Here is a 12238-nt window from a genome sequence, read left to right as displayed (position 1 = left end):
TCACTTGAACCTGGGAGGTGGAGGTTGCAGTGAGCTGCCACTGCACTCTAGCCTGGGTGACAAGAGCAAAACTCCAAAACTCCATCTCAAAAAGAGAACATTTGCGATTCCTGGGAGAAGGTTAACATATCAACATTAATGGGAGTTTGGAAGGAGTAGATCCTAACCCTCATGGATGACTCTGAGGGGTTTAATACTTCAGTGCAGGAAGTCACTGCAGATGTGATGGAAATAACAAGAGAACTAGAATTAGAAGTGGAGCCTAAAGATGTGCCTGAATTGCTGCAATCTCAGGATAAAACTTGAACGTATGAGGAGTTGCTTCTTATGAATGAGCAAGGGAAAGTGGTTGAGATGAAATCTATTCCTAGTGAATATGCTGTGAACACTGTTGAAATAAAAAGGATTTAGAATATTACATAAACTTAGTTGATAAAGCAGTGGAAGGGATTGAGAGGATTGACTGCAATTTTGAAAGAAGTTTTATTGCGGATAAAATGCTTTCAAATGGCACCATGTGCTACAGAGACATCTTTCATGAAAGGAAGTCAATTGATGTGGCCAACTCCACTGTTGTCTTATTTTAAGAGATTGCCATAGCCACCCTAGCCTTTGGCAATCACCACCCTGATCAGTCAGCAGCCATCAGGCAAAACCCTCCACCAGCAAAAATCTTACATCTACATCTGAAGGCTCAGATGATTGTTTCTAGCAATAAAGTATTCTTAAATTAAGGTAAGCACATTTTTTTTACATAGTGCTATTGCACACTTAGACTACAGTACAGTGTAAAGGTAACTTTTATATGCACTGGGAATCCAAAGAAATTTGTGTGACTTGCTTTATTGCAATGGTCTGGAACTAAAGATGAAATATCTTTGATGTATGTCTATAGAAGCAAACACATACTGACTTCCTAGTTTTCCTAGTTCAACCCAGAGATTAGTGAGTTTGCAGAGCTCAAGTATTGAGCAAGAGTAGTTGGCATCCTATGACCACCACATCATTGAGGATTTGCAATTGGAAAGATTCCAGTGAGTAAAAAGTTTCTTGATGAATTGTGTTGTTAGATTTTGTTAAAGAAAAGGGTGAGAGAGAAAATCTGTAACTTAGCACCCCAGAAAGATAATGAAAGAAAATAATTTTTTCCTAAATGTTTCCTAATTTTAAAAGATCAGTGAAATAAGAGTGACGGGTTTAGAGTATATGGCTTGGGTTTGAGTTCCGGCTTTGCCGCTTCCTAAAAGGTGTCCTTGGGTAAGTTACTTACCTATGTCTCAGCTTCTTCCTTTGCAAGATAAAGTTATGAGTCGTATTTCCAAGAAAGAGTTACTGTGAAAATGGAATGAGGTTATACTCTTCACATGCTTAGAAAAGTGCCCAGCATAGAGAAAGCCTCAATTCATTGAAACTGTTATTGTTGTTAATTATTTCTTCCACTTACCGTAGATATAAGATAATAATTGATAACAATAATCATTGATTTCACTGGAAAACCTCACAAACTATAAAGCTGATAACATAGGTTTAACTCTTGGAAAATGTATAATTCTTCATGTAATTGTTAGCCTCAACTTTGGTAAATTAAAATCTGTTCTAATGCATAGGTCCTGCCAAGCAATGCTTTATGTCACACTGAGGTAGACCAAGAAAAATTCCACATAGTTGAGCATAATAGAAAGGAACACTAATTTAAGATAGAAGATTAAGTAGAATAGCGTGATCCCAAATTTTGAGAGCTGTGGGGAAATAATGGGCCGGGGAGGAGACAATATCTGTGTGTGGGTGTGGAGACGAAGAGGAGGAGACAGTGTTGGAGTGTCGATTTAGAAAGATGTTCTGAGAAGGTTGGCTAGTCTTCCTGAGTATCCAATGACTAGGAACCTCCTGCCACTGGATGACTAATGGAAAGATGGTGATTTTGTAATCCTCTGTGGATGGCCTCTGACACAAATAAATGCATAAAAATCCTGAGTGTGTGAAAATGTATTTTCCACATATTTGAAGTTAATCATTTGTTAAGAGAAAGATAGCATCTTCATCTTGAGATTAGAGAAATAACTCAAATGATTACTCCTAAGACATATTACTCTCTACTGAATTTGTGTGTTTCCCTCCGTCTCATAGATGATGCAATATCATCCTGAAAATATAGGTCTGGGTAATGTAAATGACATAGCAATCTGCTCTCAGGAATCTGGGAGCAGCCTATGAATTACAAAAGCATTGAAGCAATAACAGTTTTTACTTTTTTTGTAAGACGATCCTGACAAGGAAAGGTTTATCCTTTCACATAAAAGGAAGATGAGCCTCTTAAAACTACACAGTTAAGAATAACAAAAGCTGTAGGTTTTACTATCCTTATCTGCAGTAGCGTGCTTTATGAAGGTGGTAGCTTCGAGGGTGACAGAACACTGAGTTTACATAACATAGAAAGATTACCTGTCCCAGGGATTGCCAGTCCAAACCTGCACTGCCGATATACACGTGCTGTTTGTCCACGATCCAGAAGGAGGACTGCAGCCGGCCTTTGTTGTAAGCGGTCATGTTCATGTACGTCACCTCAGCCCCTAGGAGTTCAAGGAGAGTCTGGTCAGCCTCTGCATCAAGGCCCTGCCCGGGCTGTCAGTCACTTACCAGCAGAAATACTCATGTTCACTATTTGTCCCAATTGACATTTAGGAAAGCTAAATATTTATGTTAGTTTGGTGGAGAGAAGGTCCCCAAGGTATTATTTTGTTCCCTAAAACAAAGAAAACTAAAAAAACAAAAAAAAAAAAAGAAAAGAAAAAGCCGGGGGAAATGCCTTTTCCTATGCATATGGCAGAGGAGGTTTTGTATATAGTGACAAGACCACGGCTTCTCAACTCAGATCTGCACTGAAATCCTGGCTCCACCACTTACCATCTGGACGGTGAGATAGGTACATCATATGCAGTTTTCTTTTCTGACTAATTTTAATACAGTTTGCAATCAATATAAGGATCATTCTTGTGCAGTATCACAGCTCTCCTCAATAAGACACTGGCCTCATTATGCTTTCTATACATTTTTCATCCTGTGACCCTTTCACTTGACTTTACTTCTTCATTCCTTCCCTTTATTATTTAATCTGGGTTTGGTCTCTTCTTCGTCTTTATCTGATAGTTTTTTTATTTGTTTATATTTTATTTTTGAGACAGAGTCTCACTTTGTTGCCCAGGCTAGAGTACAGTGGCGCAATCTTCGCTCACAGCAACCTCCACCTCCCAGGTTTAAGTGATTCCCTTGCCTCAGCCTCCTGAGTAGCTGGGATTACAGGCCTGCGCCACCACGCCCAGCTAATTTTTGTACTTTTAGTAGAGAGGGGGTTTTCCCATGTTGGCCAGGCTGGTCTCGAACTCCTGACCTCAGGTGATCCACTCGCCTAGGCCTTCCAAAGTGCTGGGATTACAGGTATCTGACAGTTCTTTATTTAAGCAATGATTATTCAAGCTTTACTGAAATGCAACCTTGAATGGTTAACTAAATCACTCAGACTATTGTTAACACCAAAAATATATTTGAAGAGCTGAATGTGACCCATTGTTTTAGGCTTCATGTGGTAGGATCCGGTGTCAAGCCTTTATGTATTACTTCTTCAAATGCATTTACAAACCTCTCAAAAGAAGCATACAGTCCATTTAATGCAAGGGTATTTAAATAAATTTCTGCTAAAGGTCTATTCCCTTTAAAATAATAGACCTATGTGCATATATTTAACGAACTAAGCTATTCTGTCTTCAGGTATTCATCATTAACAAAGACAATATATTCCAGGGGCACACTTCATTGTCCGAGTCTTCGTTACCAGAGGCACACATAAGACTGTATGCAGAAGGATACATTTCAGCCTATCAGAAGGGAAGGAGAGTAATTTACACTATGAACTTAATGCTTAACTCACAATGCATCTAACTTCCTTGTGGCAGGAGGATGAAAAGAGATGTTATGAGGTTGGGAGAGAATCTCTGAGGGGAAGCCGGCACCCAGGCTGATTTTCTCTGAGGGCAGAGAAGTTTCTTTGTCTTACAAGTGGCGGGCACATGTTTCTCTGCCTCCAGCCACCCTGGAAGAGTAACATCCAAAAAAGAGTTGCAGATCCCAGAGGAGGAACTTGGGTATGGCAGAATCTGAATGTCTAAAATGGGTAGTTACCCTGGCAGGTATGGAGAGACCCAAATCTGCATGGAGGTGTGGCCGGCCCCACAGACACAGCCGCCAGTGTTCCTCAGTAGATAAACAGAGCATTTGTCCTTAGATACGGGATTAGTTCCCTAGGTCTGCCGTAACAAAGTACCCTAATCTGGATGACTTAAAACAGCAGAAACTTATTCTCTGTTCTGGAGGTTAGAAGTCCAAAACCAAGGTGTCAGCAGGGCCAAACTTCCTCTGGGACATGTAGGGAAGCATCCTTCCTTGCCTCTTCTGGTGGTGCCCATTCATCTCTGGGGTTTCTCGGCTTGTAACTGCAGCACTCCCATCTCTGCCTCTGTTGTCCCATGGCGTCTTCCCCCTACACCTCTATTTTCTCTTCTTCTCAGGACACTACTCAAGTTGGATGAAGGTGCTGCCCCCCACTACAGTATGATCTTATTACATCTGTAAAATCCCTATTTCCAAGTAAGGTCACAGTCTGCAGTTCTCAGGATTGCATCTTCTACATATCTTTCTGGGGGACACAATTCAACCCCGTAACAGAGACCCAAGTCACTTTACCTGGCCATGCTTTTCAATAGCAATCAACTGGCCAGCACTGAGGGAAGCACTTTCTCTTGTCTCTGGGAAGAAGAGAACGAAGGTAACCCTGGTGCTGGCCTCAGATTCCATGTCAGCATGCACCTTGTCAAGCCTTCCCCTGCTTTCTTATTCTGCCTAGAAACTCCTCGAACCCTCTGTGACACTGGCTGGCCCTCATCTCCTGGCGTGAGACACTGTGTCTGAAACTCGGCCCCATGGCCAGTTGCCATTTGCATCAGACCGTTTAGGAGTTCTTGGAGTCCTCATCTGTTGCCACACAGGTCCCCTGCAGCCCCAGCCTGCTGGCCCCCAAGGCAGCACTGAGTCAATCTGAAGAGTCCACTGGGGACGGTCCCTTTGTGCCTCTCCATCCCACAGCCCGTCTACACTGCCCTAAAAGTACCATGCTATTTTGCAATTTAGCTTAAAGAGTTTGACTTCAGAGATGATGGGTCATGTGTAACCCTCCAGCCAGAGCCTTTGCAGCTACTTAATGATGCCTAAAATTACTTTACAAAGGAAAAGTATCATTCCTTTGACAAAGCTTTACTGAATATCTCATATATACCAGATGCTGTGCTATGTAAAATTAGGGATAAAAGACCTCAAGTGACTGATTCAAATTCAGGCATACTAAAATATTGTCTTAGTCCATTTGAGCTGCTATCCCAAAACACCATACTCAACAGAAATGTATTCCTCAGAGTTCTGGAGGCTGTGAAGTCCAAGATCAAGGCATTGGCAGATTTGGTGTCTAGTGAAGGTTGACTTTCTGGTTCACAGATGGCGCCTCCTCACTGTGTCCTCATGTGGTGGAAAAAATGAGGGTCTCTCTCTGACTTCTTCTTCTAAGGGGACTAATCCCATTCAGGAGGGTTTTGCTGCTTTCCTAACCTAGTCACTGCCAAATCCCTCACCTCCTAATACCATCACCCTGGGGGTTAGGATTTCAACACATAAATTTGGGGGGGCACAAATATTCAGAGCACAGTAGTGTCATCTTTAAAATGATCAGGATCTGCTCCAGTCCTGCTGCTCAGACAGGGGGGGCACCAAGGAGCTGAGAGATCAGAAAGTAGAGTCTTACTGCTATATCAGGAAACCCCAAGTGAAGGCCGAGAGCAGGAAAGACAGTAAATGGCTTCACAGTCTGCCCAGGGCCAGGGATCCCTGTACAAAAGCCAGCAGAGCTGTGTGTAAAGATCATGTAATATGTAATGCTAGTAATTCCCATTTATTGAATACCTGTGTGTGCCCAGTGCCAAGATAGCTACGTTACAACAGTCTCATATGGCATGCTTCATTTTCTCTATTTTAGGACATGATAAATTCCTGTATGTGGTATAAGAAAATCCACTGAAAATATTTATGATACATCTGAAAAAATATATATTTTTGTATATGGTTCATGGACTATCACTTCCCCATTACAAATTATCTGTTTTTCTATCTAAATATTGATGCTCCATCTAGCTCTGAAGACATATGCTTTTATCTTTATTAATATCTGGATATATATATATATATATATATAGTTATGTCTAACAGTTTGTTCAATATTTTACTTAAGAGAATTTATATTTACATGCACTTTTAGAATATATTTGTTCATTGGTTATAGAAATAATCTTCATCCTATTGGGTCTTTATGTAATATGTATTAGGAAGCGATGGTTAACATACAATGCTGTCTGATTACAAAATATATTTAATGATTAAAAAGTATATAATATGCCACTTACTGCATTTATGTGCACAACCTAAATTTGAGTTTATTTTATACTGTTGTGTTAGAATTGCAATTAGCAAAGACATGCAATACAGGCCTGAACGTTTAGATAAAAGGGCAGAGTAATTTTTCTGTTTTTCATGCATTACATTTATGCAAATACAGACAATATAAAATAAATCAAATTCTTTCCATTTATATTAAAAATTTGACAAATTTTTATAGAAGAGATGACTTTAATTTCTACTTCTAAAATAATGTTAGGCCTTTTTTTTTTACAATGTCACGTATTTTTAAAAAATGTATAGAATGCCACAATTTTATGAGCACTACCAGAAACACTTCAGATTTTTTACTATACTTATTTTTATGACCCAGAAAACAGGGATCCTACATATTAAAGAGTTATCGTGTTAAAACGACAGCAAGAGCTATGCATAAGAAACATGGAGTAATTTATGAGAGCCACTCATCAGTACTCACGGGGGTTATTCAAGCTTAGTACCCACATGCAAAAGAATGCTGAAAACCAGCCCATTTGTCCTCTTACTGGTTTCCATTTCTCCATGGGAATCACCAACTCACAGGAAGCCTTTTCTAAAATTCTGTGCTAGATTATTCAGAGCCAACAAAGGCTTTGCATTACCAAATAGTTAATATGTTCAAAACTAATATGTAGGTTAGTGACAGTTTTTAAATCCAATACCATTAGAAAACCACAGGTTTTAAGAAAATTATTTTCCATTTATATTAAGGTACAATTTACTTGTAGTAAAATTCACCCTTTTGAGCATATAAGGGTTTTGAAAGAGAGTCATGTGACCATCACCACAATCAGAATGCAGAACAGTCCCCAGGCTTCTTTTGCAGTGACTTCCTCTTCAAACCCCAGCCCTTGGCAACCACGCATCAGGTTTTGTATGTGTGTGTGTGCATATAGTTTTCCTTTTGTAAGAATGTCATACAAATCGAGTCATAGAGTATGCAGCCCTCTGAATCCTGCCTCTCACTTAGCATAATGCACGTGAGACCCATTCATGCTGTTGTGTGGAACAGTGGTTTCTCTTTTGCTGTTGAGTGATATTTCATGGTATGGAATGCACCACACATAACACGTGTGAGACCCATTCATGCTGTCATGTGGAACAGTGGTTTGTTTCTCTTTGCTGTTGAGTGATATTTCACAGTCTGGAATGCACCACACATGACGCATGTGAGACCCATTCATGCTGTTGTGTGGAACGCTGGTTTCTCTTTGCTGTTGAGTGATATTTCATTGTATGGAATGCACCACAGTTTGCTTATCCATTCTCCAGTTGAGAAACATTTGGGTAGTTTCCACTTACTGGTGATGACAAATAAAGCTGCCGCAAACACTCATGCATACATTTTTGCGAGAATGTAGTTTTCATTTCACTTGGGTAAATACCTAGGAGTGAGATTGCTGAGTCATATGGTAAATATATGTTTAACTTTATAAGAAACTGCCAAACTGTTTACCCGAAGCGTCTGTACCAGTTTGCATTCCCACCAGCAATATCTGTTAGTCTAAGTCATTCTGTATCCTTGCCAGAACCTGGTACTACATTTATATAAAGTTTTTCCTTTAAATATTATAGACTTCTGAGATCAGAAAATATCTTTAAATCTGGCTTCATTTAATTAAATATATTTTTAAGACAGCTTTGAAAGCATATTAAGTATGATTAACCATTTTTTTGCTTTTATAAATTTCTTTTCTAACAGGAAAAAAATATGTGTCAGTTTCTCTGTGTGCAGCCCCTGATCCATTGCCCAGAGACCTCCGGATGTCAACCGAGAGATGCATACATCACAATGTGACGCGTCAGGACCATGGCCTAATGGCTGCGCACAGCTGCTGGTGATGAGTCCAGATCTCTGCAGATCCTCCTGCTTTTGGCCCCACAGTCTACTTGTTTAACTGATGATTAACAGGCATTATTAGTAACTCAAAATAATGTTTTTTGATGCCAAAACCAAAAGTGATAAATCAAGAGTATATCCTTCTTTCTATTGTTGCTTTATAAAATACTTTCATGCTATCCAGGCAGTCCTAATTAAATCTTAAACAACAAACAAGGCTGAGGTTCAGAACTAGAAGTGTTAAGAGCTACAAATATGCTAACTGATGATGTGAAAAGTCAGGTCCCAGTTGGTCATACTAATCAAGATAAAGTGATGTGGCTAACCTCCAGGTTTTACACGCTGCTTGGGAAGTCAAATGTTGAAAATCAGGAAACTCCAAGTTACTCATTGCAACTCCTTTGAGCTTTAACAGAGATGCTTCATTGAAATTTAATAGAGAATGTTCCTGGTTTGGGAGGGGTTCTGTTTCTTTACTAAACTATTCTTATGCTATTAACCAAAATATCGTACTTTATTTTGTGCTTACATATTTCAATGGAAATAATTCTGTGTTAAAATTTGAGAAAATGAAAATATTAACTAAAAAGTTATTTAAAAATTTTTAAAGAAAAAAGTATAATGCCATGATGAATTGAAAATTAATGTTGCTACTTTGAAGAATCGAGTTGATTATATGTACACACATTTTAAAAAGAGGATATTCTTGAGAGCCTTCCTCTAGCAAGACTTTCTAGCATTAAACTTGTTTATCATAGATCTGTTCCAAATCCCATGTGGTAGACTTAGTAACTATCTCATCTATAGATTATTCTTTTTCAGGACACTAATGTTTGCCTTACAGTCAGATTTCAGAGTCCCTCACTGTTTTAATTTTTCATTTTTTTTAAGAGATGGGCCTCACTATGTTGCTCAGGCTGGCCTTGAACTCCTGGGCTCAAGCGATCCTCCAGCCACAGCCTCATAAGTAGCTGGGACTATAGGCATAAGCCACACACCTGACCTCAACACTGTTCTGTTTGTTTGTTTTGGAGACAGAATCTCACTCTGTCACCCAGGCTGGGGTGCAGTGGTGCGATCTTGGCTCATTGCAACCTCTGCCTCACAAGTTCAAGCAATTCTCATGCTTCAGCCTCCCAAGTAGCTGGGACTACAGGCACACACTGCCACATCCTGCTAATTTTTATATTTTAGTAGAGATGGGGTTTCACTGTGTTGCTCAGGCTGGTCTCGAACTCCTGAGCTCAGGCAATCTGCCTGCCTCAGCCTCTCAAAGTGCTGGGCTTTACAGGCATGAGCCACCGCACCCGGCCCTCTTCACTATTCTTTATGTGTGGATGATATTACATGGGTAGGGCTAAATGTCACCACCAATTTCCTGCAGTACAGATCTGTGGGGAGCATCCTTTGATGTGCATCTGTGACATGCCTTTTAGGACGTGACTGTGTTTGTGATTCTACTCCTTCATGATCAACTTAAAAATTCCCAGACTCATATTTTGATTAGAAACAATTCACAGATAATATCAGATATTTGTTGAGCGGGAGTGGTTAGTGCATCATGCCAGGATACCCATTCCTATCTGAAACTGCTAAAGAATTATTTATTATCACTTCCATTCCGAATCTTCTCCAGAAGCTTGTTGTTATCTCTACGTTAAACACTAGTTTCTAGGTTAAAACTAGTTTCATAGCTAGTGTTATCAAAATGGAATATTAGATTCTGAAGAGGTTTAACACTGGCGTGTTCACATTTACACATGACACTTACACACGAGGAAGATGGGAGGGAGGAAATGAGCAACTTTAAGGAGACAACTAGTTGAAGAATTTAATTCCAGTGAAGATAAGGAAAGTTTAATTCTGCCTACTCTTGAATTGATATAAACTAGATCTATCTTCCACATATCTAGCAGTTCTCTTTCTGTCTCCCTCATAAAGAGGACACAAAATCTTCACAGGGTATTTGTGAGTTGATGTTATGTGTAGCGTATACGTGCATCATTTCTTCCCTGCTGACGCCTTCTTTTAATGGTACCCGATGCACCTGCAGGACACAGAATGGGAAAGCCTAGGTCCCATGTGAAAACATGTAGTCTCTATTTGGTCACAGCTGATTGGACCAAATCAAATGTAGGCACTGACCTAAGCTGAGCCATCCCAATTTCTTCTTTTGGGAATTCAAAATTGAGCCACAAAGTAAGTTACTTAAAAGCAGCTGTGTTGGGGAGTCATACACATACAGAGGTTGGCATGACTGTCCAAGTCCACATAATAGAAAGATAAGAGAAGTCAAGCTTCAGAGAATGAGGGAGGGAGGGAGGGAGAAGGAGAGAGAGGAAGGTAGGGAGGGAGGGAAGGAAGGAGAGAGAGAGGAAGAGGAAGAGGAAGAGGAGCTCCAGGAGAGAGCAAACTAGAGTGAAAGACACTGTCCTCGCAACAGAGAGAAATGGTGAATGAGAAAATGGGGGGAGTCCGCCACTGTCCCACTCAAACCAGTTTCATGACTTTCTGTGAGTTCCTCTAAATCTTTAGCATAAATTATTTGTCATTTAAGCTTGTTTCAGAAGGATTTTCTTTCTTTCTTCAGCTATTCTTATGGTATTAACCAGATAATGTTGTACTTTATTTTGTGCATACATAATTTTTTTGAAGTCCCTCAATCTTTATATGTGTGCTTTTAATATTAGACTAAAACTGTTTACTTGTGGCCTAAAAGCTCAAGCAATTTTTAGCAAAGAGCCTGTTGCACAGGTTGCATGAGTAAATGATTCAAATGCCGAAGATTTAAAATAAACATCCTGTCAAAATACTCATCAAAATGGCACAAAAGAAAACATGCTAGTACACTGTGGTTAAGGAATGGAAAATAATGCTCCACATTCCCCATGAATTCCCCATGATGAAATCAAACAATTTATCTCCAAGTTCATTTCCAGTAAGCCTCGTTTTAAAAGCATATTATCAGCAGCTTTAATATGTTTGACGATATAACACATATACCTTCAAGAGAATGTATGTAACTTACAAGTAGATTATAAAGCATAATAAAATGGCTACTTGTGAATCTTCCACCCTAAAAACTAGAACCTCACCAAAATGTACTATTAAAGCTGTGTTTCTCCATACAGATACATATACGTACATCCTGTTGAAATTGAGTTGGATCTATAGATCAATTTGGGAAGAATTGACATATGTATGTGGCATAGATATACATTTATTTGTTGATCTTCTCTCAGCATTTTGTTATTGTATGATTTTTGACACTATCACGAATGGAACAGCTTTTTTTATTTTTATTTTGTTTGCTGCAAGTGAATAGAAATATAATTGACTTTTGTTTAGGAGTCTCATACACTGTAACTTTCCTAAGCTGCTATTACTTCTTGTATTTGCTTTCTAGATTCCTTGGGATTCTTTTTTTCCTAGAATATCATCGCCTCTATAAACTGAAGCAATTTTATTTCTTCTATTCCAAAATGTATTTGTTTTCCTTGCCCTATGTCACTGGTAAGACCTCTAATAAAATATTGATAAAAATAAAAAAAAAAAGCGTGTTTCTCAATTAGGGTCCATTCAGTTCCCCAACCTACCCACTGCCCCATCCCCAGGGGACGTGCAGCAATGCCTGGAGACATTTCTGGTTGTCGCAACTGTCAGAGGGATGCTATTAGTATTTAGTGGGTAGAGGCCAGAGATGCTGCTAAACATCCTACATTGCACAGGATAGCCCCCAAACAGCAAAGAATTCAGCTCAAAATGTTGACAGCTTCAAGGGTGAGAAGCCCTGCATTAAAGCTGTGTGTTTATGCCTAATCCCATATCTCTACCACTTTCCTGTAACGCAACCACTATTTTAATTCA

At 39.4% G+C, this 12238-nt stretch overlaps 1 protein-coding gene across 3 annotated transcripts in view; it reads right to left on the bottom strand.

Moving 5' to 3' along the window:
• PLD5 (phospholipase D family member 5) overlaps positions 1-12238 on the bottom strand; it is a 367552-nt gene that overhangs the window by 141286 nt on the left and 214028 nt on the right. For all 3 annotated transcript variants that reach the window (XM_030812606.1, XM_003267323.3, XM_030812607.1), the window contains one exon: positions 2443-2570. In XM_030812606.1, coding sequence (XP_030668466.1) covers positions 2443-2570 — 128 coding nt within the window. The remainder of the gene's footprint in view (positions 1-2442; positions 2571-12238) is intronic.

This window comes from Nomascus leucogenys, chromosome 5 (genome assembly GCF_006542625.1).
Source record: "Nomascus leucogenys isolate Asia chromosome 5, Asia_NLE_v1, whole genome shotgun sequence".
Lineage (NCBI taxonomy): Eukaryota > Metazoa > Chordata > Mammalia > Primates > Hylobatidae > Nomascus > Nomascus leucogenys.
This window is presented reverse-complemented; position numbering and strand designations above follow the sequence as displayed.